Source organism: Arachis duranensis, chromosome 8 (assembly GCF_000817695.3).
Source record: "Arachis duranensis cultivar V14167 chromosome 8, aradu.V14167.gnm2.J7QH, whole genome shotgun sequence".
NCBI lineage: Eukaryota > Viridiplantae > Streptophyta > Magnoliopsida > Fabales > Fabaceae > Arachis > Arachis duranensis.
In genome coordinates, this window is record NC_029779.3 from 39,698,190 (window position 1) to 39,725,321 (window position 27,132).

At 35.3% G+C, this 27,132-nt stretch overlaps 1 protein-coding gene across 1 annotated transcript; it reads left to right on the top strand.

Moving 5' to 3' along the window:
• Window positions 1-13,479: 13,479 nt before the first annotated feature.
• Window positions 13,480-24,284, top strand: LOC107462791 (uncharacterized). Its single transcript, XM_016081454.3, has 12 exons — window positions 13,480-13,733; window positions 13,921-14,251; window positions 15,462-15,633; window positions 16,081-16,130; window positions 17,023-17,115; window positions 17,211-17,299; window positions 19,165-19,243; window positions 19,681-19,763; window positions 20,681-20,759; window positions 21,586-22,312; window positions 22,712-23,321; window positions 23,525-24,284. The coding sequence occupies exons 1-12, from the start codon at window positions 13,702-13,704 to the stop codon at window positions 23,664-23,666; spliced, it is 2,487 nt and encodes an 828-aa protein (XP_015936940.1). The 5' UTR covers window positions 13,480-13,701; the 3' UTR covers window positions 23,667-24,284.
• Window positions 24,285-27,132: the final 2,848 nt, after the last annotated feature.

Consider the following 27,132-nt stretch of genomic DNA (forward strand, 5'->3'; position numbering starts at 1 on the left):
GGAGAAGAAAGGGTAGGAAATGTGTTACCAGATTAGGATTTAGAGGTTTTAACAGAAGGGGTAGTTTTAACAGCAGAGTGTAATCACGTCTGCAAATCGGTCATTAAACCAACTGATTTATCAATTTACAGGATTAACTAGTTTAACTGTTATTCCCAATTTTGCGAGAACCGAACTGATTAATGAATTGGTAGGGTGACTGATTTAATGGTTTAGTGGTCTGACTGAGGTTTAACCGATTTAATTAAATTATAGTTATCAGACCCGACTCGACCTGGCTGGTTCAACTAGAAACCCGATCAACCGGCCGGGCTGAAAGACTCATTGAACCGTCCATGTAACAGACCCGGTAAAACCCGATCCCGACCTGACGGGTTTTATGTGAACCCGGTGACCCGGTCGGTTAATCCAACTCAGTCCGGGTCATGTTTATTAATTTTTTTTCTAAAACGGTGTCATTTCAAGCCACCTCCACCCCTTCTTTGAATGAACCCTAAGCCACTAATCGAGACTCTGAGTGCAACCACCCCCTCTCGTAACCCCATCCATCCTCGTCTCTCTGCTCTCTCGAGCTCGGCGTCGGCAACCCCTCAACCTCACCTCATCACTCTCTCGTCTCTCCCCTCACCTCGTAAGTCGTCAGTTCGTCACTCTCAGTCTCTAGGCCTCTCACCTCGTCGCTCTCTCTGGGTCTCTCACCATGCCCCTGCGTTCGCTTTGTCGGAACCAGTGAAGCATCATCTGCTCCCTTGGGTGGTGGTGGTAGTGGTGGTCATCTTCTCAACCAGGTAAGCTCCAGTTTTTGACCCTATTCTTTCTATAGTTCAATGTTGATTTTAGTGAATCTGGTGGTTGTTGAATGTGATTTTGCTGTTTTATATAGTTTCTAGAGTTGTTGTTGCTATTCTTTCTCTAGTTCAATGTTAATTTTGGTGAACTTGAGCAAATTTTAGAGTTGTTACTGCTCTTTTTGTTTGTTGAATGTTGGTTTTTTAGAGTTGTTGTTGGTGAATCTGAGCAAATTTTAGTTATAATTGTTGTTGAATTGTCTTGATGCATTTGATGACCATTCGGATTGGATATTGGAAGATTCACCACCATTTTTAACTCCTGAAAGGGTTGATGCTCTACGACATGATTTGGTAAATATGTCAATTCAACCAACTTTAAATTATCTTGGTATATTTCTTAATTGATTGACTATTTTAATTGAGTTGCTATTATGAATTATTCTTAATGCTGATTTATGAAAAATATACAAATGTATATCAATTAAATTTGGAAGATGATCAAGATAATAATGGACCGAGTAACAATGCTATGGAAGATATGGATGCAAATCAAAATGAGAGAAATGATGATCAAGTTCCAAATTTGTCCTATGAAGATATTGATACCGACTTTGAGATCACCACTTGGACATGATTTACCGATTGTGTTATCTTTTACTCGCCTTTGTTTATTTAAATTGAAAAAATATGTTGTACTAGAAACTAATTTATTATCTTTTTTTAGATCATTAGTTATGTTTAATTTTAAATTTTAAGACATTATTTTAATTTTATTTATATACTTTAATTTTTTTTAGTTATGACTGGGTTAACCTGGTGAATCAGTAACCCACCGGTTGAACTAGTGATCTAATGGCCGGTTGTAAAACCCGTGAAATTAGCGAATAATTAGCTAATAAATTAATTATTAATCAAATAAATTAGAAAAATAGAATCTTATGGTTTAGTGAGGTAGAACTAATTAAAATAAGAATTTTGACACTAATTTTAAAGAATTTTTCCCAAGATTGGGACAAATAGACCAACCGAACGAACTGGGCCCGTATTGGACCTAAGGCCCAACCCAAGTTCATTTAACTTAAATGAAACTTAGCATTCTCTTCTCCCACATAAGCCATTCACACTGCACAAGAGGAAAAAGGGGGGGAAGGAAGGAGATACCAAAACCCTTGTCCAATTTCAATTCTCAATAACTTTCAATTTGGAGCTCCGATCGCCACACTGTTTATGGCCACGCGTTCACCGCGATGAGCTCTACAAGACCCATCCAAATATTTCATAGGTCAGCTTCATTTTCACTTCATGCAACTTAACCCTTATTTTCGAAAATAAATTTAATTTAGTGTTGAGAAATTGTGTAATTTTGTTGTTTAGGACCGAATTGACTTCGTAGACTTGCTGGATCTTGTCCCAATTTTGTGTTGGTAAGTTCAGACAACCCTAACCCTTGTCAAATTACTGAATTTGTGAACCTTAAGTAATCATAGTGTTGTTGTATGAAATTTAGATTGAATTGTGTACCTGGAGACAATTTGGTGATATTGGAGGCAAATTGGCAAAGTTGGGAGCTTTAGCGAACTTTGGGGCTGTGGATATTTGTTAACGGTGGACGCTTGAGGTGTTATAGGATTAATGAAAAATCGGCCAAAGTATGGTTTCGGTTTCTCGTCTCTAAAATATAATGTGTCGTGAAAATTTAGGCCAGTGACCGTAAGATAGGATTGAAATGTATATTGTTAATGAGGTGGAATTGGATGGTATTTTTGAGGCTTGGTGACTTGATGTTGTTGTTGGTAAAATAACGTAATCTTGTGGAGCTTGATGATATATATATAAGTTGATGATGTTGTCTTGTGTGAAATTATTGAGCAAACTAATTATAATTATGGATTGATGTTTTGAGAGGTGTTATGATGTTGTTGAGGATGGTTTGGAGCTTTTGTGGTAAGTTTTAGGTTGGTTTTTGAAAGGTTTGGACTTAGCATATTTTGAAAGTTGAGGTTTGCAAATTTTATGAAAACTCTGATTTTTGGCCAACTTTTGTGGAGCATAACTTGGCCTTAGACCCCTAAATTTTATCAAAATTATCTTGAAAGAAAATTTGGTTTGAGAGGTTTACACCATTTAAAGAACGAAGAATAAATGTTTTAAAACGAGAAAGTTATGCGTGATCAAAGTTTGGTGTGCAAAACAGAAATTCTGGACTTGGTAGCTTTTTGAGATTTCTGCTAAGCATGCATACGCGAGGGACACATGCGACGTGAGCAGTCCGTTCGGGTTGGAACACTCGCGTACGCGAGCAAGGGGGGTCGTGTATACGACCGCCCATTTTTAGCCATGTGCGTACGCACGATAGGGATCTGCGTACGCACAGTCCCTGTTTTTCTGTAATATGAATTTTTTTTTGTGTTTTTAAACAATTTTTCAAGCTTTTATAACCTTTATAACCCTCATTTAAAGCCTGGTAGAAAGATTTTGGGTAGTGTAGTATAGTTGGGACTGTTGGAAAATATATCTTGTTGGTGAAGAAAGAGGTAAAGTGGATGATGATGAATAAGGAAGGGCTATGATATAATGTATGTTTGAGATACTTGGGCAGTAGCAAGGATGGTGGTTTGTCCCGCTTGCTCCAGGTCAAGGCTTGAGATTTGATAATAACGATAATTGTTTTAGACTGAATGAATATATATTTGAGATACCTGGGCAGTAGCAAGGATTGTGGTTCGTCCCGCTTGCTCCGGGTCAGTAATTTTGACGCCTGGGTAGTAGCAGCAGTAGTGGATTATTCCACTTGCACCAGATTGAGCTTTTAAACACCCTTTTGGGTAGTAACGGTAGTAGTGGTTCTTTCACTCACTCTGGGTTAAGCGGGTAGTAATGCGCTTCGCTGACGTGTACGCATCATTTGAATTTTAGGCCATTCACGCGTGGGCGTGGCTGACATGTACGCGTCGTATCTTATCGTATCTTAATGCTGCCATGTCTAGTACAAAAACCAGGGAGTTGTGATGAAACTGTGCAAGTTTCATGCGTCCAGCACGAAGTTACCACGCGTATGCGTGACCGACGCATACGCGTGACCGACGCATACGCGTCACCTTCTGCTTTTTATCCCCATGCGTACGCGTGGACGACGCGTATGCATCAATCCCTTCTACTGCACACCACGCGTACGCGTGGTCGACGCATCTGCGTCGCATCCCTGTCTCTTCTTTCTTTATTTCTTTCCTATTTCTTCTTCTTTCTTTCTTCCTTTCTTCTTCTTCTCTCCTCCCATTTCTTTTCTCCCCTTTCTATCTTCCCCTTCTCCCTCTTTTCAAAGTTTCAATCTAATTTTTTCCTATCTTTCATTTTCTTTTGTCTCTTGCATTTGCATACTTTTATTCATTGCATTTTTACTTTGTTTTTGTAGCTATTTTTATCATCTTTCACATGTTGTTATTTTAACATTGGTGTTGAATTTCCCACTCCACTGTTGAGTAATTCTTGGTCTATTTTGGTGCTTCGTGACTTGCTTGGTATTATTTGATATTGTTCGGTGATGTATTCTTAGGTCAATGCTTCATCTTTTATGGCACCTGCATTCTTTGTGCATTGATATGAACTTATATTGTCTTTCATGACCCACTCTTTCTTACTTACTATTTGCAATTTTTGTCCCACACATAAGATTAGTAATTTAATCCTTTCTAACTCATTAACCTTGTTTTTGTGCTTTATTATCATTGAGTTAGGGTGTGATCGAAATCTCTCATGCTTATAACTAATCTTGCTTTTGTAAATTCTTGTTTGAACTTGATGCCCAAATGCTCTTCATGCCATTTACTCATACTTTGACTTTACTCTTTCATCAAGTGTTAGTTGATATGCCATTCGCTTTTATTGCTTTTTCACTTACATGTTGTAGCTACCATGTAATTGAGTATCTCACTCTTATTCGGCATTAGCCCCCACTTATATCCTATTTGCTTTGATACCCTTATTTTTGGGCTTAATCTTCCGTCTTTTCTCACCTTTCAGACTGACCACCAATAAGGGAAAAGAAAAACTTCTAAATGGGGTAACAACCAAGTCCTTACATACAATCCTTTGTAAGGAAGCTTGTCAGTTGTAGCATCCACCCTAACCCACCTTGCTCATCTTTGCATGCACCGGGAACGGTGCAATCTTTAAGTGTGGGGAGATCGAGACCGACTTCCGTGGATAACTACTCCCTTTTTCCAACACAAAATCTTAATTTTCTTTGTTAGTTAGTATAAATTACCTTTTGTAGGTAGTCATTTGCATGATAGATTACATTATAGTTAGAGTTTGTGCATATTTTACCACTACTCGGTCAACGTTTAATTAGGTTGTCACAAGTACAAACCCCAATAAAAATAAACCGAAGTATTCAAACTTCGGGTCATCTCTCAAATAATTGTAGGAAAGTGTGTTTATTATTGGTAATGATGTACTTCTTTTTGGGGTTTTGAAATAAGGAACAAGAAATACAAATAGCGAGAGAGTAAAGAAAACTCAAATAGTAAAAAGTTCTTAGCAAGGGTTAATAGTTGTAGGGATCAATCTCATTTAGTCACCCTCTAACAATTGAAGGAAGGTCAAATGAGCTTTATCAATCCCAATCAATAAGTCCTAGCCACTCACTAATCGAATTAGTGGAAGCTAGTGTCAATGGACATCAATCATCAATCACTTTGACATTAGCAACTCAAGGTCACCCAAGTTACCAACCTAAGTCAAGAATAACAAAATCTACTCTATAGCTAAAAGAAACATCTCATCAAACACATAGCATGCAATAAAAGTAAACATCACAAAATGCAAGAAGTAGTAAAGGCTATGACTAACATAAACAAGAAATCAATAATAGTAATTAAGGCAAATATCAAGAGACATGAAAACATAAAATTTCATTGAAAGGAAATTGAGAGTAGCAAAAGGACTCATAAACTAAAATTGAAAATTAAAGAAATTAACAAGAGGAGTTGGTGAACTAAAGTGCTAGAACAAATAAAAGTAAGAGAAAACCAAATTAAAATAAGATTGAAACCTAAACCTAAGGAGAAAATAAAAGAAGAAACCCTAAATCCTAGAGAGAATAGAGAGATTCTCTCTCTAGGATTCTACATCTAACTAGAGTTGTGAATGAATGAATAATCTCCATCCAACTCCACTCCCAGCCTCTTGTTTTCATTTTCGGGCCTGAAACTGGGTCAAAAGCAGCCCAGAAATCGCCCCTAGCGTTTTTCCTTTATTGAGGCACGTGCCGCTTGTCACACTTACGCGTCAGCCATGCACACGCATCGCTTTGATAATTCACTGGCCACGCGTACGCGTCATTTGGACTATGGCTTGGTCACGCGCACACTTCAGCTATGCGTACGCATCGGTTCCAGCTTCTCAAATCTCCAAATTCTTGTGTTCCTTCCACTTTAGCATGCTTCCTCTTCATTCTCCATGTCATTCCCACCCTATAACCCTGAGATCACTCAACAGACACATTACGACATCGAATGGTAATCAGATAGAATTAAAATTTAGTAATTTTATAGCCTAGGAAACATGTTTTCATTCATAGCACAAAATTAGAAAGAAATCTTAAAAACATGCAATTTACATGAATAAGTGTGAGAATAGTTGACAAAATTCACTCAATTCAATACAAAATAAACCATAAGATAGTGGTTTATTAAGTAGCAATGAGGTTGTAGCTCAAACTCACTTACTCCGCAATGGGTGTTTTTGTCTATGGTTAGCTACCAGAACGTGTCGGGTTGGCTATATAACCGATAGATGATATCATCAGCTATAGGACAGATATGCATTATATGCATTTGTGTGTCTTGTTTGATTCTACATTAATTGGGCTTGCCTATGTGATTATTATGCCTACTTGCTAAATTTGCTACCTACTGTAATTGTATTCTACTTGTGCTTACTTTGTTTGTATTTTGGTTGTCTGTGCTATGGAGTTCTGGAGGAACGGAGGAAGGTGAAAGGTTAAAGGATCAAGTTAGGTTGAGTTAGAATTTTGAACCCTTAGCTACCCCACTTTGTTTATGGCTTATTTATGGTTGAAAAGAATAGTTTTAAGTTCGAATATATTGTCGGAAGTTCTAAGATTGCCTTCAGCTTTCACCGGACATTATATGTTAGTTATGTGGGCACTATTACCATGTTGAGAACCTCTGGTTCTCACCCCATACATATTTTGTGATTTTCAGATACAGATCAAGCGGCACCTCGCTGAGGCATTTTGGAAGTTTCTAAAGCGAAGAACTCTTGCCTTTTGGGTTTTTTATTTTGTTTTTCATATATATATATATATATAAATAGGTTCCGGAAGTTGTCTTTTGGGCCTTTTGGGTTTATCTTGTATATACTTATGTAAGTATTCAGATTTTGTAGTTAGAACGCATAATTTAGGATTGGCTAGTTTAGGATTTCGAAGTTAAGAGATAGGTCCAATTGTTTAAGTAGAATGATGATCCTCTTGTATTTGAGACATAGGGTTCAAATTGCAGTGTTGTTGTTTAAGTATCATGTTTGAAAACTAAGTTTTGAAATTTGAACTTTTAAACATGTAACTTTAAATTCAAGTATTGTAGTCTTGGTTGTTAGGATTTTGAAACCTAAAGATTAAATTTTGTAAATTGAACCTAATGGTTGTATTTTGCATTCTTAAATTTAAAAGTTATAAATTTTGTAGTTTAGTTTTTTTGAACTTAAGATTTAGATTATTAATATTACGTTTAGTATTTGCTTATTTTGAATAAAAGATTTGAGTCTTATAATTTAAGCCTTATTAATTTTGAATCTCACTTGGTTTTGGTTATTTCTCTCACATGTTAAAGCCTAGTAGGTGCATTTGTTGTGTCTAGAGGCAACATAACATGCATCTGCAAGACAGGATCATACCCTATTTGGAAAGCATAGGTTTGTACCACCTGACGCAGTTCAACACGAGGTGGTTTTGGTTGGATGAGCCACTCGTCAGCGCATTCATTGAGAGGTGGCGTCCTGAGACACACACATTTCACATGCCATTTAGGGAGTACACAATCACGCTGCAGGATATTGCATATCATCTGGGGTTGCCCGTGGATGGTTTACCTGTATCCGGGTGCCTTACGGATTTTGAGAAGCTGATGGATGATGTCAAACCCGTTTGGGAGTGGTTTGAGGAACTATTTGGCGAGCTTTCCCCGCCGAATAAGATAAAGCAATTTATAGTCCACTTCACCAAGTTCCATGAGAGATACAGAGTGCTGCTGCAAGATGCCACTGAGGATACTGTACGGATATGTGCACGTGCCTACATTATGATGCTGCTATCCACTCAGTTGTTTGGTGATAAGAGTGAAAATCAGGTTTATATACGGTGGTTGCCCTTTGTGGCGAAGCTAGATGAGATGGGCAGCTATAGTTGGGCTTCGGCAGCATTGGCTTGGCTATACCGATGTATGTGTCGGGTTGCAAACAAAAATGTGACGAACTTGGCTGGCCTGCTTCAGCCACTGTAGTCATGGATTTTCTGGCAGTTTCCTTGTCTCAGACCTCGGGGATTCGACGCTTTTTCTTTTCCATTGGCTTATAGGTATCGTTATATGGGCACTTAGACTTTCAGTCTTAGATTTTATGGTTCCAGTTACAACCTACATTATTCCCAGTTTATATATTCGTATAACATTGTCTTTGTTCAGGTGGGCCACGTATTTACTGACATCCGACCGCAGGGAGGAGAGAGTTATCTAGTGTCGCCTTGCATTGGACCGCTTAGGTCATCACGATGTAAGTTGTCTGTCTTTGTTTCACATTTTCGTTATTTGTTTGCCTACATGCTGAGTCTGTAATGTATTAATGAAACATTCTGTAAGACAATTATAGGTTATTTGGGAATCTTATGCTGCGCTCGACGTTCTTGCTGTTGTGCATCTAGAGATTCTAGCCGAGGAGCACAGTCGATTATTTGGGAATCTTATGCTGCGCTCGGTGTACTCGCTGTTGTGCATCCAGAGATTCTAGCCGAGGAGCACAGTCAATTATGGCGCACATGCACATGCCCTTTCATCTAAAAACATGCTCTTATTCCTCTAAGCCATCATCTCAATCCATCAAGCTACCTTCTCAGCCCACCAAATTACCTACTTAGCCTACTAAGCTACCAAGTCAGCCTAATAAGATACATACTCAGTCCATTAATCCATCATCTAAGTCCACTGGACCATCATCACAACCCATCAAAAAAGTAGTTAAGCCTACCAAAAAATCATTTCATCCCACCAAAAAAGCATGAACTCATTTACATCAACTGATTTAACAATGCTTGTACATGTATTTGACAAGGATGCCATGTATGCATGCAATCTCAGCCATAAAAAATAAAAATGATAAGAGGACTGAGGAGTACTACCATAAATGATTGATGATGTATTAGAGAACATACCATTCTAATGTCAATCTAGTGAAGGCGCAAGATTTGTGGGAAAAATGCCATTACCAGCCCCTGTCTGGTGCGAAAATTTTATAACCCACAAACTAACTGGCAAGTGCACCGAGTCGTACCAAGTAATACCTTATGTAAGTAAGGGTCGATCCCACGAGGATTGATGGATCAAGCAATAATGATTGATTGATTGGCTTAGTTAGGCAAGCAAAAAAGGGTTTTGAGATATTCAAAAAGCATTAAATCTGAACTTAGAATATCAAAAGGATAGACAAATAAATAAGTTGGGAATAAAATATGGAAAAACAGTTAAGCCTTTAGAGTTATCTATTTTTCCGGATTAACTTTTCTTACTAACTATTTTAATCATGTATGATTTAATTTATGGCAAACTATATGTGACTAGACCCTAATTCCTTAAACCTTCCTAGTCTCCTCTAAAATTCATTAACTGCCAGTTCCTTGGTCAATTAATTCTAATTAGAAGCTATATGATCAAATTCCAGTTTATATGCCACAAAAACTCTAATTACCCAAAAATAAAAGGATTATATGTCACGTATCCTGTTAAATCCAAATAATTAAAATTTAGGAGAATATGTTTTCAAGCTGTTGTTCAAGTAAAGAACTTTTCCAAGTTATACAAGAACTCAAATAGAAAGAGGGTCATACTTCCGTTCCACCCAAATTCATAAGATAAAGAGCGAAAACAATTCTTAAATTATAAATCCATACATGAATTAAAATAGAAAGAGTAATAAAATCAATCCATACAAATATGCATAGCTCCTAACATTAACAATGGAGGTTTAGTTGCTCATGGAATGCGGAATATAAATTTGTATAGAATTCCTTAATGGAATCCCCTAATGGAACCTCATCAATAGAAGAGAAGTCTCCCCTTTTTATATCTAATCCTAATTAATTTAAAATCTAATATCTAAAATTAAGATAATATCTTTTCCTATTTTAAAATTAAATTTGAATTTAAATTAGAATTAACTAACTACTCCGCATCTTGTAACGTGGGGACCACTTGGCTTCACTGGATCCGCGCCTAACTTGGGTGCTAAAATGGGGCTCAGAAATCACCCCAGTGTTTTCTGCGTTTTCTGCACGTGGCGCATGTCACGCATACGCGTCAGTCACGCGTACGCGTCGATGGTCTTTTTCGCAAGTCACGCGGACGCGTCGATCACGTGTACGCGTCGCTGTGCAATTCTTCAAATCACGCGTACGCGTCAGTCACGCGCACGCGTCGCCATGGAAAGCTCCAAATCACGCGCACGCGTCAGTCACGCGTATGTGTCGCTCCTCGCTGCCATCTCCTTTGATTCTTGTGCTGCAGAAACTCCATCAAATCCAGCCGAATGCTACCTAAAATAAACAAAATTGCACAAGACTCAAAGTAGCATCCATATTGGCTAAAAAATAATTAATTCTTTATTAAACTCAATAATTTAGATGCAAATTCACTAGGAAAAGATAGGAAAGATACTCACGCATCACTGTCCCACCCCAATTAAGTCGAAACCTGAAAGGCCTACTGAAAAAAGGGGGAGAGACAAGGATGAACAATCTTTGGATCGAGAATGAATATGAAGATAAAGAGGAAGTACAATCTAATCAATTGCATGTACTGTGGTGAGGTTAGCCACAACAAAAAAAGTTGTGCAAAGAAGAAACATATGGATGCTGCGAAACAAGCTAGACAAATGTACCTGCAGCTTGCACTTGTTAAAGAAGCTGCCCCTACTACAAGTGAATCAGACGCTAACACTGATGGGCCATCTCATACTACACTTGTTCCAGTTGCACCATCTACCCAGCCAACATTGCCTGCACTTCCACCAGTCCAGTCACAATTTGAGATCACAATAAGCCAACCAGAAGGCTTCCCATCAACACAAGAGACCTAATAGCCCATCAAAGTTTGCGAGGTAATTTACTTCGTAATTTTCCTTTAACTGTCATTACTTTCATCTAGTTGAATAATAATAACTTTTTCACTGGATTATGCAAGATGAAGTGAGAGGAAGGCCATCCAAATTGCATGAGATTAAAGGAAAGGCAAGAATGAGTGTCTTTTTCAAACCAACTGGAACTGCACTTGTGGTCATTTCTGTTGAAACAATTAACAGAATAAGTTCTACAACTGCTAAAAAGCTGACAAGTTTCATGATATTTGTGCCAACTCCAAAGTTCAAGCATCAAGAAAGAAAGATAAATCTATTTGATTAGGAACATATGTTTTGTCTAAGGTTATTGCCTGTGTTTTGAAACAAGACTATGTAAACAATATGATTAATTATCTTGTTTTGTTATTGGAACCTTTTATTTAGGTCTATTATATTGTAGCCATTTGCTTAGTTTCACTATGTTATGGAGCCTTTGTTTATGTCTGTTATGCTATGGAACCTTTGCTACTTACCGTGGTATATCTACTAAAATAATATTATGATTATGATTATACTTACTAATGAAGATAATGTTATGATTTATACATTTTTTTGAGTTTATATTTATGTTATAAACATTATTGTTCATACCCTGACCCAACGATAAGGCCCAGGTCCCAACAAAAGGCCCAGCCCAAATGGGTTGAGCTTCGCTTTGTACCGACCTCCTCCCTACGAAGTTGGTTCTTACCACGACTAACCCTAAAGAAGTCGGAGACGAAGATTAGCTGGCAGATAATCACTCATTCACATGAGTAACTGCCCCTAAAATCTCTCTACCCACTTCCAGGAGCCATATCTCAACCTCCCTAAGATAAAGGAACGGTTATCCACCTTAAAAGGCGGAACTACTTCAGCGGTGGTTATGGGTTCACCCCTATAAATACACTGACACCTCTCAGGTATCTCAGATGCCCAATACTCTCTAGACCTGTTTTACCCCTTTACTGACTTTGGCATCGGAGTGTCTTTGCAGGTACCACCCCTCATTCTCCCTTGCACAAGTCGGACGGAAGCCTTGGATCACCAACTTACTTAGACGTTTCATTGTTGAGACGATTGGGTCAGCCAAACTTGTCCAACCCATTAATCTCCAATTACCCACTGTAACAATTATCATATTGCATTTTTAAGCAACCCATTAGACATGATGGACAGCTATATGTTAAATTAAACATAATTAGGTTGGAATAACTAATTTAAGTGATAATATCAGTTTATCATTATATATCAACTCATATTATGTCAAAAGTCTATCAACACCCATAAAACACAATAACATAATATCACTACTAGCTTTACTTAGACAACCATGATTAAAAGTGATCTATTAATAACAGTAGCTACAATAATTGCAATTGACATGTACATCATTAATATTTTTACCTTCTAAGCTATCCACTCTTTATGATATATTCATTCTCTATTCATAATAGTCATTGCCAACCTCTACAACAATTTTTGTATCTGTCATTCCACCACCTTCTGTCACTCTTTTATAATTATCATCATCAATCCACCTAAATTAATTGCAGTAGCTTTTCTTCTGCAATTTTTTAGAGAAAACAACAACAACCCACAAAAATAGGCAACATGACGGACGATGATGGAAATTTTTATTTTAACTAACTCACCCAATATCTTTTACAAGTATGGAACAACATATCTAAATTCTGTGCTGTTCCAAATTTCTTAATCAAAGTCTTCAAACTGTAAAAGTATGTTTGGTTCTTGATCTTCTTCTTCCGTCCATAGACGAACTAGCACCATGACTACCATTAGATTGACACGGCAAGTCTCCACTGTGGCTTTTGTTCCCTAACTCCATTATGACAACGACTTAACAAATTTACTTACTACCAAATGTACAAGGTCGTCTCACCGGAGAAACAAAATTATTTATGCTTGAGATTAGGATTAGAATTCTTACATTGGGATAAATTTGAGTTAATTTGATAAAAAATTTTTTATTAGCGTTAATAATATAAAATTTAAAGTGTGTCATACTGTTAGTTAATATTCTACGTAAGTAAATATGGTGAAATGTTAATAATGTCATCAGTCGAGATGACAAAAAAATAAATTCGACCAAAACAATTAGTTATCTTTTTAATTTTTTTTATTTTATCTTTCAAAAATTAAAATAGAGATCGAATAATCTTTGAAAGATAAATTTGATTATTAACTCGCCACATAGACCTATCACCTCAAATTCTATGCATTATCCTTCTCATTATAGTTTTGTGATTTTGTCTTTTCTTCTAAATCTTGTTCCGTTCTTTTCGTGTGTTCGCCTCACATCACACCTCTCCAACAACAGCCCCCCTCGTCACCCCATTTTCATTTTATTTTTTCTTAATTTCTCAAATTACTTTTCCTTTCCTTATTTTTATTATTATTTCTTACAAAAATTAAGAAACACGAGACGTAAATTTTAGAGGACGAATCCGCTGTGCAAATCAAAATTTTGAAACCCAAATCCAAAAACCAAAAATCCCTCAAAATGGCATTTCATGTAGCTTGTCCAATTACATGGTAATGGTAACACGCCACTCTATCAATGCACTCTCACCCACCACGCACTCTCTAGTTTTTAGTTCGCACCCTTTCAAATAAAACTCTGCTTCTCACTTTTTCTCTTCTTCAATAATTTATTTCGTTGTTCTCGTCTATCTCTTTCCCACTCTTTGCGTTTTTTTGGTTTTTGTTTTTATTTTTTCAGCCGCAGAATCTGCACCTGTCCGCTAGGGTTTCTGCGCGGCCCGAAGAATGAGCAGCAGGACGACGTCGTTTCGAGGCTCCAGGATTTTCTCCGTGATCCCGCCGGAATTGCGGGACTCGACGGTGGCGGTCTCACGGTGCAGGTCGCTGTACCGAAGGTGGTGCCACAGCCGCAGCCTCCGCCACCACGCCAGGTGCTACCATCTGCTGTGGACGAAGCAGACGAGGCGGCGTCGGTGCAGGCAAAGAGGGCTGCGCTGCAGCGGAAGGGGGCCGCCGCCATGGTTGCTGCTGAGGAGTATGCTCGCCGATTTGAGTCCGGGGATGTCACGGTGAGTGCAATCCTGGTTGGCTTTTGTGTTTGGATCCTGTTTGATAGGAATGCAGACGGAAAAAGTTGCATCATTTATCTCTACAAGTTCACGAGTTTCTATGTTCACTCTGTATTTCTTTGTAAGAAACAATATCCAAACACAGCCTTAAGGTTGGGAGTTGGCAATGGTGGTTTGATGAGGGTTGGTTCGATTGGGGTTTTCAGCTAAGGGGCTTTGAGAATTTAATGATTCTGTTGTGTGTCTGTTTAAGTTTCACTTATTTTTGATCGGCATGTTTTTCTCTGGAGTGCTGAGTTGTGTGACTGAAACCTGGTAGTGGGGATTGATTCTTGTTATTCCAGTTCTTGGATTTCTTACAAACTTCTTCCTCTACAAGTTTCCACTGTTGGTTGTCAGATGAAATGGAAAAATCTTTTGACGTGTTATAGTATATCAGTAGCACTGGTTATTGGACATTAAGCTTTGAGCAAACTATACAAATTCCTCCCTGCTACTCCTTCCTATTGGTTATATAAAGAATTAAACATGTGATTCTGAACATGAACTGCATATTTGTCACTGGAGATTGAATACTTTAGCTATAGTTTTCACCCCTCTGTTTTGGTATCTATATGGCAGACATAGTTCTACGTGTAGCGATTAAATATAAATGTATGTGAACCACAAGGGAAATGAAGATATTAAAGTCTAAATAGCACAGTGTTTGCGGCTCATTCAGTCTTAACAGTGAGGATTTAGTTACATAGTCAATTGTGTGTAGCATTGAGTTGTCTTGTGAGGCTCTGAGCTTTTCTTCTTCTGCTACTCTTTCCACAATCCTTTGTGCAAACTGCAAATGTAATGGTCATTTGGAACGCTTTATTTATTATTTGAATTACTACCAATTTTGAAAGTGTGGCTTTTTCTGTTTTGTTCTTTGGAGTAATCTTACCTAGCATCATGCATTTGAAGTTGTTTTGGAAAACTTGTTGAAGTTTTCCCCTTCCTTGCCATATATCTTATTCTCTTAATGAATTATGTTTAGGTCTAGGAAGAGTGTTTTGATAAGAGCAACCCTTAGGAAGAATTTTTCCCCACCCTGCCTTCAAGTATATTTAGTATGAATCTATTCCTGGTCAGTCTTTGTAGTTTGTTATGGTTCTCAACTCTCAAGACCTTGCACTCTTGCCTTTATTATTACCAGTATAATGTTGGTATAAATAAACAGGATACATCAGGAAATCACACTGGAGAAGAACAGGGTCAATCAAATGTCTTCTGTCGAATGTGCAATCGTGTTGAAAATAACGGAAGTGAGAGAGCCAAAAAGATGCTATCTTGCAAAAGTTGTGGTAAGAAATACCACAGGAACTGCCTGAGAAGTTGGGCTCAAAATAGAGGTACGAATATATGTTTGTTCATGTCGAGAAGGTTTGTTATGACAAATACTTCAATTATGTATTGTGTACATACTTACCACAACTACTGTTCCCTTGGACTTTTTTATTTGCACAAAATGTTTTGTAAATCAAATCTTAATATGCAGAACTTTAATGAATAAGCAATAATCTACATAAATAAATTCCATATAATATAATTTGATTTAAATTTGAATTTATTTTTTTATGATACCTTTTTTTAATATTTAATAATTTTCTTGTTAGATACTTTCCTATTTTATTTTAAATAAGTGTTATTTGATGAAATATCATATATTATTTTCATTAATTTTATATATAAACTTCAATATTTAACATTATATTAAATTTATGTTGCTATATTCATAGTATATATTTTAATAAATCATCATATTTGTGCATGGCCTCATTTTCTTTTTCCTTTTTCAGATTTATTTCACTGGAGTTCATGGACCTGTCGATCTTGCCGGATTTGTGAGGTAATCAGTTTTTTGAAAATGCTCGCATCTTTTTCACTTATTTTTCATCACTTCCATGTTGAAGGCTCTTCTGTTGTGTCTTCATGTGAACAAATGATTGCTTTCAGTGATTCTGCTCTCAATTTAGCAATTGTATTTTACAAAATCTGTTTTCATACATCCTTTGTCAAAGGTTTTGTAACTTAATTTTCTGGATTCTATGATTTGTTCATTATTCTTCTCAAATTGTTTCTTTATTTATTAGGTTTATTTTCATGCCAATGGAAGGTAAGGTTTGGATGTTTGATGAAGTGAACAAACAGATCAATTCACACAATACACAAAAGGGATATTAGTTAGCTTTTGGTAGGAGATTGTATATAATGGAAGAGCCTTACTTTATATATTATATACTTCTTGCCCAAATGCTGTTGGTTTTATCACCCTCATTCAGTCTTTCCTCTTTAATATCCTGCTGTTTCTCATGCTTGTTATGTATTCTAGTGTGGGTGGCTAATACTGGTGATAGTTCTGTTTGTTATGTTGTGTTATTATTGAAGAAGGATATCCTCCCATCTTGTATTATTCTTCTCTTTTTGTTTTGTTAATGATATTCTTCTATTTTATTATTTTTGAAGTTTTCTTATATGCTGCACCTCTCACTATCACTATAATTCAGCTTGTTTTCAATTTCAATATTTATATCTCATTTTTGGCAAAAAAAGGTTCCCCTCAAATTCTTAACTGTGAAGTTCCATAGTCATGATAGTGATTTCTTCCTGTTTGCACGTCTTGATTGTTTATTTAATGGAGTTGAATGTCTTAGCTTCTTAGGTTTCTTGAGATAAGTTGCTGCTTTAACTAATTTTTTGTTAGTTTTCTTAGTATTTTGTTCCATATGTGAACCTTCCAGGCTTGCAGAAGAACTGGAGATCCAAGCAAGTTCATGTTTTGTAAAAGGTGTGATGGTGCCTACCATTGTTACTGTCTGCAACCTCCTCATAAGGTAGGAAGTGTATAATGTGTCAGTGCAATCACTATTCAACTTATAGCACTTTCCAGTATGAGCAACCACCTCATTTTTGTTTTTTCATAATTTAGAATGTTAGTACTGGTCCCTATTTGTGCCCAAAGCATACAAGGTGTCACAGTTGTGGATCAAATGTCCCTGGAAATGGACCAAGCTTGAGGTAAATATTGGTAACTTTAGAGTCTGTTTGCATATTTGTGTTATTCCATAAATTTGTTTCTAATTCTGTTATTTCTTATGAATTATGATATACAAGCATGTTTTGAAACTTCATAAAAAGTTGTTTGTTGTTTTTGGGGGAGAATTAACGGTAAGGACCACTAGTAAACGTGAGTTTAAAAGAGAGGCCAAATATGCTAATTATTGATAACGACCATAATAAATTTTATTTAAAGATAAGGATCATGTTATTTTCATTAAGTTACAATGTTACCTTTCAATATAGCATTCCCCTCTCATCTATCATATTCTACCTTCTAAAATTAAGTTCTTAAAATTCACAGTTTCACTACCTATTCATTATATCTGTATTCCATGAACCAAACTCAGATTCATTTTATCCTATCATCAGGGATTGGATGAACCTTTCAGCTTATTTGTAATCCCACATTACGTTTGTGTGTTTTATTTATTTGGAGACGTCTTTCACTTTAATCAAATACATAAAAGATGAATAAGTATAGGAAATTAACTTTTTATTTGCTAACATTAGTCATTTTTTTATTATAAAATCATTATTTAAACTCTTATTTTTTGGAAGGTTTAAGGTTTTTAAGGTTAGGATTTAGAGTTTAGAAATAAAAAATTAGAAATTAAAATTTAGAATTTAAAATTTAAAAATTTAGGATTCAAAAAAGTTGACTCCTAATTGAACTCGATAAAAGATTAGTAACATTCCATAAGCTTTTCATCTAGAAAACTCATTTATCATCGACAACTACGTGCATAGGCTAGCTCCCCAACTGATGAGATTTTAGATCGATGGAATTAGTTAATCCAAAATCAATTATAGCTATATATGTGAAAACAGACTCTTGGCCAGAATTTCCTCGTTACAGCACTTTGATACCCAAGAAGATAGGTTTTGCGGAAATCGGGTGGGGGGCATTGAGCATAAAGGTGGAAAGAAAGCTCAATTACAATGGGAAAGAATGATAACATTAAGGGATATCATGGTCATTTATAAATTTCTTTTGGTCCTTATTCGTAAATAAATTTTATTAGGTCCTTTATAATAATTTTAGTTTAATTGGTCCTTTTCACAAATTAATGTGCTAATGGTCCTTTACGATAATTTTTCTTTTTTTTTTCCCTCCACCTAAAAAAACAGAAACGTTTCAAAAGGATTGTAATTTGTTTTATAGAATTTAAGCTTCAGTGGGAAAAAGGTTAAGTTGGTTTTGAGAATGATTAGCTTATAATCTATTTCTACAATACAGAGTTATTACAAGATTAACCCTGACTAGTATATATTATAGATTGAAGGGGGACCCTTGGAGCAATGATTGAGTTGTCTCCGTGTGACCTCATGGTCACAAGTTCAAGATTGGAATCAGCCACTGATGCTTGCCTTATGTTAGGTTGCCTACATTACACTCTTTGGATGCGGCCCTTCTCCGGCCCTATGTAATGCGGCATGCTTTGCCCTAGCCCCGTTGTTATATATTATAGGTTTAGGGTTCTGTACCCATTGAGTACTTTTACCATGCACAAGCAATTTTTTTAATACAATCCAAATGGAATCAAATTATCCTGGAAACCACTTTCAACATACATAAATTGATTATCATATAATTAATTTTGTAGAAAAACAAGTATGCAAATAAGCAAGTATTGAAATCAGTTTAATCTTTTATAAAAAAAGGTATAATCTTTTGCTTTTCGAAACAATCACGTAAACCATGAACTTTCTATTATGCATGACTGTCTTAGTTAGTTGACACCCTTAGGCCTTAGAAATGTTGTTACATGAACACTGAAGCTCAGTTTTGATTTCTTCACCATTGTTTCCTTTAATTTCTCTAGGTGGTTCCTGGGATACACCTGCTGTGATGCATGTGGAAGATTGTTTTTGAAAGGGAACTACTGTCCTGTTTGTTTAAAGGTATTGTTTATTTATATTTTGATCTGGATCTTATAACCGGCCATTAGTTGATCCTAAGTCATGAAATGTAAATACAGTCAATTCTGTGATATTATGTTGTTTTGTCGATATGGTTGCTGTTTCTAGTAATTATGAACATGATTACTATCGTAAGACATTAAGTCATAATTGATATCATTATGGTAAGTTCTAGGAAAATCTAATGAGACTTTTTGTGATTGTTTGTCTAATTTTGGAAGGAAGTTATATCCAGAATTTTTACTGTATTTAGGTGATTACATATTTAGAATTTTGAACTACCTTGGTATTTGGAGAATGCACTTACATATTGATAGTTTCTCATGTTAATTTACTCTCGAAAATAGGGTTATTCCAGAGTGTGATTTTGAAGAAAATTCAAAGTTGAGTAGATCTTGTGATCTTTGTATGTTTTGTAGGTTTATAGAGAATCGGAATCAACTCCAATGGTATGCTGTGACATTTGTCAACACTGGGTACATTGCCAGTGTGATAATATTAGGTTAGTATCAATAAAAATTTTTGGTAAAGATAACCTTACTTGTATTATGGTCTTCTTTTCCTTTGAAATTGTATGTATTTGTTTAGTTATATTTTGATAAATTGGTTATTTGGTTTTATCTTCCTAGTTTTATATCCCCCAATGCGAATAGTGCATTTAGATTTTAATAATGTGATTGAATAGCTACTTACTGTTATAGTATTCAGCAAAATTGATATTAGCACTTTCCATTAAAAAGAAGCTCTAAGTGATTGCAGAAGAGACCAGGGAGAGGGCTGTGGGTTGGCGGAAGTGGCTTCTTTTTGTGAAAAAGCGCTGCTTGTTCTAATTTGTTTTTTTCATAAGAGAGAATAAGATAGCAAGGAAAATATTATTTGCAGGAATAAAGTGGATTACCTGCAGCAGAACTAGTTTTACAGTGCGTTTGGTGTGGTTTTCTCCCCTTGTTTTATTGTTGGTTATTTTGTTTGTTTGTTTTGTGGTGCCCAAATCCCCCTCCCCAGTGGCAGGTAAGCTTAACAATAGTTTAGTAACAAATGGAATGTAAGGGTTTTCTTTTGTTTTCTTTTTTTTTTTTTTGGTTAGGTTGATGCTACAAAGGATAGGGATTTTTTATATTATTTGAGAAATTTGTTGCTTTCCTAGACTCAACTACTAATATCTTCAATTATACCTCCTCTCTTCTTTTACATTTACTAACTTAATATTAATCCCCTATTTCATACCTAAAGGCTAAAGCCAAGTAGCTAGAGGCCCAGTTCCTATCGCTTTATCAAATACTTTTTACCCGTTTGGATCTATTTTGTTAATAAAGATCATCCAGGATGTGCTTTCGCTATAAATAAAGATGCAATGTTTCTTTTCTGCTTGTTAGCGGATTTAGCTAGTTAGTTCACCTTGGAAGACATGTTTTGCAGTGACGAAAAATATCAACAATTTCAAGTGGATGGAAATCTTCAGTATCAATGTCCTACGTGCCGTGGGGAATGTTATCAGGTATGCAGTGTATATTAATATTTATGTGTTTCATGTGTTGTTTGATCTATGTAATTGACTCCATCTAGTGGAAAATGACTTGATTAGTTGTTTATTCTTTTTATTCATACATATGTCCATATATTATTGTGGCTCAGCCTCCATGGAAAGAACTCCTTGGAATGAAGCAACAGCATCGACTAATCAGTTTCTCAGTTGATAGGATCTAATATATTGAATCCCCAAAGTGGTCTGATATTCACGCGATGCACAGATTTGGTCTCTAAGGTTCCAATTGCACTAATATTGTCCCCGAGATTGATCTCTAGGCACCATAGTGGTCCCTCAACCCCTCTCTGGCAGCGACTCAGCAAATGGAATGAACTGACACTCACCATAGTGGTCACTGGTGAAATGACGTTGTTTGCTTTTGGCGCCCAATGAAAGTAGATGCGATGTCATTTTGATATATGTTGGCATCTATAATGGTTTTCGCATATATCAAAACGATGTCGCATATGCTTTCATTGGGTGCCAAAAGCAAAAGACATCGTTCCACCAGTGTCCAAGGTGGCATTGGATTGCTTCACCTAACTCCACTTGCTGAGTCACTGCCAGAAAGGGGTCGAGGGACCACCATGGTGCCCGAAGATCAATTCCGGGACGATAATAGTGCAATTGGAACTTCAGGGACCAAGTTGGTGCATGGTGTGGATCTTAGGGACCACTTTGGGGATTTAGTCGGGTCTAATACCTAACCTGGATGACAATATTGCTTTAAAACTCTTTAGATTGAGCATGTTTGGTCATTATTCCATTATTTATATATCCAATTATTATACACCAGATCAAGAATCATAAAGATGCTGTTCAAGAGCTTTGGAGGAGAAGAGATGTAGCCGACCGAAATTTAATTGCCAGCTTAAGGGCTGCAGCTGGTTTACCAACTCAAGAAGAAATCTTTTGTATTTCACCATATTCAGATGATGAAGATAGCGGGCTTCTAAAGTTAAAGAGTGAATCTGGACATTCCCTGAAATTCTATATGAAGAACTTGTCTGGTGACTCAACAAAGAAGATGAAAGATTATGGAAAGAAACATTCAAGCGGAAAGAATGCTAGGAAAAAGGACCTAGAGACATTTATTGATAAAATTGATGCACAATGTAATCTTGAGGGACACAGTGGATTGAAATCTTTGCATGGGTTTGATGATGATATCCAATCCCATGAAAATGAACTTCCCAATGTTTATTCATCACCTGCTGCTGGAAGCATGAGTCAAACTGAAGGATCTTGCCCTGTTAATCAGCCAGTGATTTTGAGACACAAATCTGTAGATGAAGCGAGCATTTATGATGAAGAGAGGAGACCTAGAGTTGTTCGAATTAAAAGCAGCAAGGCACACACTCTTGATAGTGCAGGGGAGAGTGGAAAGCCTGCTGATATGACCCAGAATGTGAAAGGGAAGAAGTTGGTTATAAATTTGGGGGCACGTAAGATTAATGTTTCTTGTTCTCCACAGTCTAATTCATCAAGCTGCCCAAGAGATCAAGCTGTGATTGCCCATCATGGTATGCATCTCTTCTCAATTATTTTTCTTCATTTATTTTATTTTATTTTTTTGGAGTGACTTCGAGTACGAGGATTTTAGGATCTTATTGCGTGAAAGTCGGCTGCTGCTCAATCTTTAACCAACATGGCCCTTCCACAAAATCTATCAAAATTTACTGAATTACAGCAATGTGTGCGTGCAATATGCATGCGCTCGCTGCACATACATTTGAGTGATATGATAACCCCTGTTTCTGTTTCTGTTCTCTTTTAAGTTGTGACTTTTTATTGTTTGGATTCTCTTTCTGCGAGGTTTGCGCACGTGTGTCTGAACACACAGACATGCATATATTAACACAGTTTGGACTTTTACTTCTAAAATGTCTAATGCGGCAAGAATTGGTTTATGTCACTTGCAGGAAACAGAATTGACTCTGGTCAATCACAAGTTATGAAGGGTTCTGTAAGAGAAGGAAATGTAATCAAATTGGGAAAATTTAAGCCAGAAATTTCTGAACTGAATTCAACCTCTGTTAGGGGTAGTGGTAGTCTGTCTGACGGATGTGAAGCTGTTCCTTCACAGCAACCTCACATCATGCTCGGTAAAGATAGTACTGATGGAATTGATCAAGTTGGAGCCGTAGAAGATATGCCTCAAAGAGGTGAAAGAATGTTGATGGGAAAGTTTCCTGAAGGCACGTCTCATGCAGATAAAAATATTAATCAGATGCCTTCACATTCTTCGACGAAAGATCCTAGAACTTCACTAAGATTTAAACTCAAGAAACCAAGCTTTGAAAACGGAAAAATTCCTCATCAGGACAAATCTTCAATCAAGGGACAGAGGTCTAAAAGGAAGAGGCCGCCACCTTATAGTGAAAAAACATCATTTAATGAGGATGATGTAACACAATTGCATCAGGACAATCTAATGGATGAGATTATGGATGCCAACTGGATATTGACGAAATTGGGTAAAGATGCAATTGGAAAGAGGGTTGAAGTTCATCAGGCCCCTGACAATTCTTGGTTAGCTTATTTTATTGCTCTTTTTTAAACACCTGACAGTAATAGCATGCACTAGTGATGCTGGCAATGTGTCAGTCATGTTTTGTTAATTTAGTATTATATGAATCTTGCTATATATTTCTCTATGCTTCTTGCCTCAACTCTTCTTGAACACATGCACACTTTATTAGATATGTTACCTTTTAAAACCTTCTAAAATGCAGGCACAAGGGAGTGATTACTGACATAATTGACGGCTCTTCAAATTTATATGTCACTATAGATGATGGAAGGGTGAAAATCTTGGAACTTGGGAAACAAGGGATCCGTTTGGTTCCTCAGGAACAGAAGAGACCAAAAACATGAATGAAATGTCCACTCTTGGTAGTTAGGTCATGTGGAGACTTTATATTCATTGAGTTGCAGCGAATTTAATGTTCGAAGCCTCCAGTTAGTGTGGGTTTATACCGATGTCGCTCCCACTGGTGGTCCGTTATTTCTGCGCAAAGCATTGTTGGAGCTATCTCACTTTTGTTTAAGAATGTAACCTTGTCTTACCTTTCATTCCTTTCCTCACTGCGAGTTCATCAGGCATAGTTTTTGTTCTTTTCTGCATGTGTCTAGCTTTCATAGATTAGCTTCTACCTGTGGTTTAGAATAGGGGGAGAAAGTGCAAGTATTAGATGTAAGACCATTGTTACTTGTTCTGAACTAGCCTTAATGGAATGAGATATTTGTCTCGATTGTAGATCCTAGGGCATTGGCTTAAGTTCATAAAATGCTTGTAACGATCATGCATCGATAAAGCATCTGTAGTTACTAGATAAAGGTTGATTAGGTCTTGGTTATGCTGCTCTGTTTAAAGCTAGATCTTATTTTTCCGTTTGTTTTCTTAACTTTTGGCATCCATTTTGTTGAACCTATATTGCAATCTAAATACCAAAATGCACTATCATCGAATTATAGTGCTACATTATGTTACTATTTTTCTTTTATTTAAATTTTGGTACAATCGTTTTGTAGCTCATCCTTTGTATATGTATGATTGCGCATTAGAAATTCAGGTTTTATAGTGGAGGGGAAAAAAAATATAATCCCCCATAGAGTTCACTATTTCGCTTTGACTTGTATAGAATCCGTATATAGTTTAAAGTGTAATATCTTCTGCATAAAAGCATGAAGATTATGCATTCTCAGAACTTTTAATGTATAGTTAACTGGCAAACTTGTTCCTGGAAATCATCACCCATGTATATATAATTGTTAGAGATAGATCTCATATTGCATCAACCTATCAGCTTTTTGGGGCTAAGGCTAATTCTATGATGAAAAGACTTGTGTGGAGAAAATAAAGGAGTCAGGAATGTATAATTTATATTAAAAAAATTAATAAAAATAAAATGGGAACATTTATCTAGCTAGAATGCTAGATATTGAATTATCTATTAAAGAGAATTTTCATTCTTTTCATATTTTTTTTCTACCCGCCATAAGATGCACCGTATATCCATTGGTTGGATTTTCGATACTAGTGAAAAAACTGAAATGGCAAAGATGTGCTCCGGAACTAAGGGTTGAATCAAAGCTTTGAGAAAATTTTGAAGTGTCTGAGACTTTAAAAGGTTTTTCAAATTGATCATCTAAGAGAACTTCAATATTTTATTATATAAAGTAATTTACAATTATAATTGAATATGAGTCATGTTTGTAAAATTTGAATACTAAATAGAGGCAATTGAAATTTTAGAGACTTTAAAGTTCGCATGCAAGTTTAGAAAACAAATTGGGTATTATTTTAATTAGATTTATTTTAGGTTGGATTTGTCCGTTGGTCTTTATGAGCCAAATAAAGCATTACTTTTGGCGTGTATTTGGCCATAAAGGTAAATATTTATTCAAATTATGATTCAGATCTAGGTGGTTAGTGAATTTGATTAAAATTATGTTTAGAATTCACTAAGAATTTATTACACATTCAGTTATAATTGTAAATATTTTATATAATAAATATTGAAGTTCTCTTAGAGGATCAATATGTAGTTTTTTTTTTATATTATAAGCATGATCAATATGTAGTCAACACTTGTACAAGGGGTAAAGATTATTTAATATTCATATATGAATGCTCTGTCAATCAATGTGTAAGGGTGTATTTGAAAAACTCGTTGGAAGAGAAGAAGCACGTTTGGCAAATTTCTGCGTTTTTCTAACGAGTTTTTAGACATGGATACTAACCATTTATTTATCTTTTACCAATTTTATCCTTCATGTATGTTATTATATTATTTATAAAATTCTTGTTATTTCTATTTATATGAACTCTATTTTTTTATTTTTTATTTTTTTTCAACTGTTTGTTTGATATTATATACTTTTATAATTGTGATTTTTGTGTATTATGTTTATTATTATCTTTTTATAATATGATTTATTGATTCTATTAGGTAAAGTAAATTAAACAAAAATTTAACTGTAAATAATAATAATAGCAAAAAATTATAGCATACTAAAAAAAGAGTACTAAAAATACTAAAAATATACTATATAAAAAGATCATCAAGAATTTTCAGATTTGTTTCAATTACTATAAAGTAAATATTTAATTTTTTATTATTTTTAGTACTCTCTTTAAAATTGTAATTCTCATATACTATGTTTTAGTGTAATTTTTTATAATATAGATTATGCTTCCATTAAAAAAATAAATTAAATAAAAAATTAATCATAGATAATAATAAAATCATAAACGTTGGATTCTAAATTACATGAACGTTGGATTCCAAAGTAATATTAAGAATAAGATTATTGAGAGTACTAGAATTAGAGTAAGATGTAAAAAAAATACTAAAGTACATTCTTAGTTAATACTTTAAAAAATGTAACATATTTTATTAAATATTCTTTTATATATGTATCTAAAATTTATATTGTTTTATTTTTATTTAAAAATATATTTTATCTATTTTTATATGTTATTTTTATTTTAGTAAGTAAATATTAATTTTATTATAAAATTAACTAATAAAATCTATTTAAATATCTAAATTAAAACAATAGGATAATATAAAAAAAAATCTAAGTTGATGTCGAAGTCTATTTTAGTAATTTTTTTTATCTAAAAATGATTTTAAATAATATAAGCCAAACAACATTTATTTTACTATAATCAATTTTGATACAAAAATTACCAAATATAAATTATTTTAACACAAACTTACTTTTTATCAAAATCAAATTTGTAAAATTAATTTTATACAAACTTTTATTTATAAAATGTAATCCAAACACACACTAAATAATGTGGGTATAAATTACAATAGTTCATGTGTGAATATGTGTTTACTAATAGAATGTGAAGAGTTTGATGTCTATGGTGTGGCTGATGCTTGAATGAATTAGCATTTTCATTCAGAACATCATAGCTTGATAAAGAAAATAAACCAATAGGATTTATGTATAATTACACGTGTTTCATTCATTTTTTCTAATAAAATAATCGATTAGGTAAACTTTTTATAATAGAATAATCAAATAATTCATAGTGAAATAATAAAAAATATGGCAGCATAATAATAAAAATTATTATGAACAGAATAAATCAGCAAAATAATAAGCATTATTGGCATTTACCATCTAAACAGTTTTCATTAATGGACTTTTCTTTATAAAAATATATCACCTAGCCCAGATTCTGGCCCATTTCAAGACCCAAATCATGCTAGCGACCAAAAAAAAAATGATGCCTATTTAAATTCCTCTCCCCATTCCCAAAACCACAATTAGGGTTTTGAGCTCACTTTCTCCCTTCCACTTCCACCCCTCGGCAGCTGCC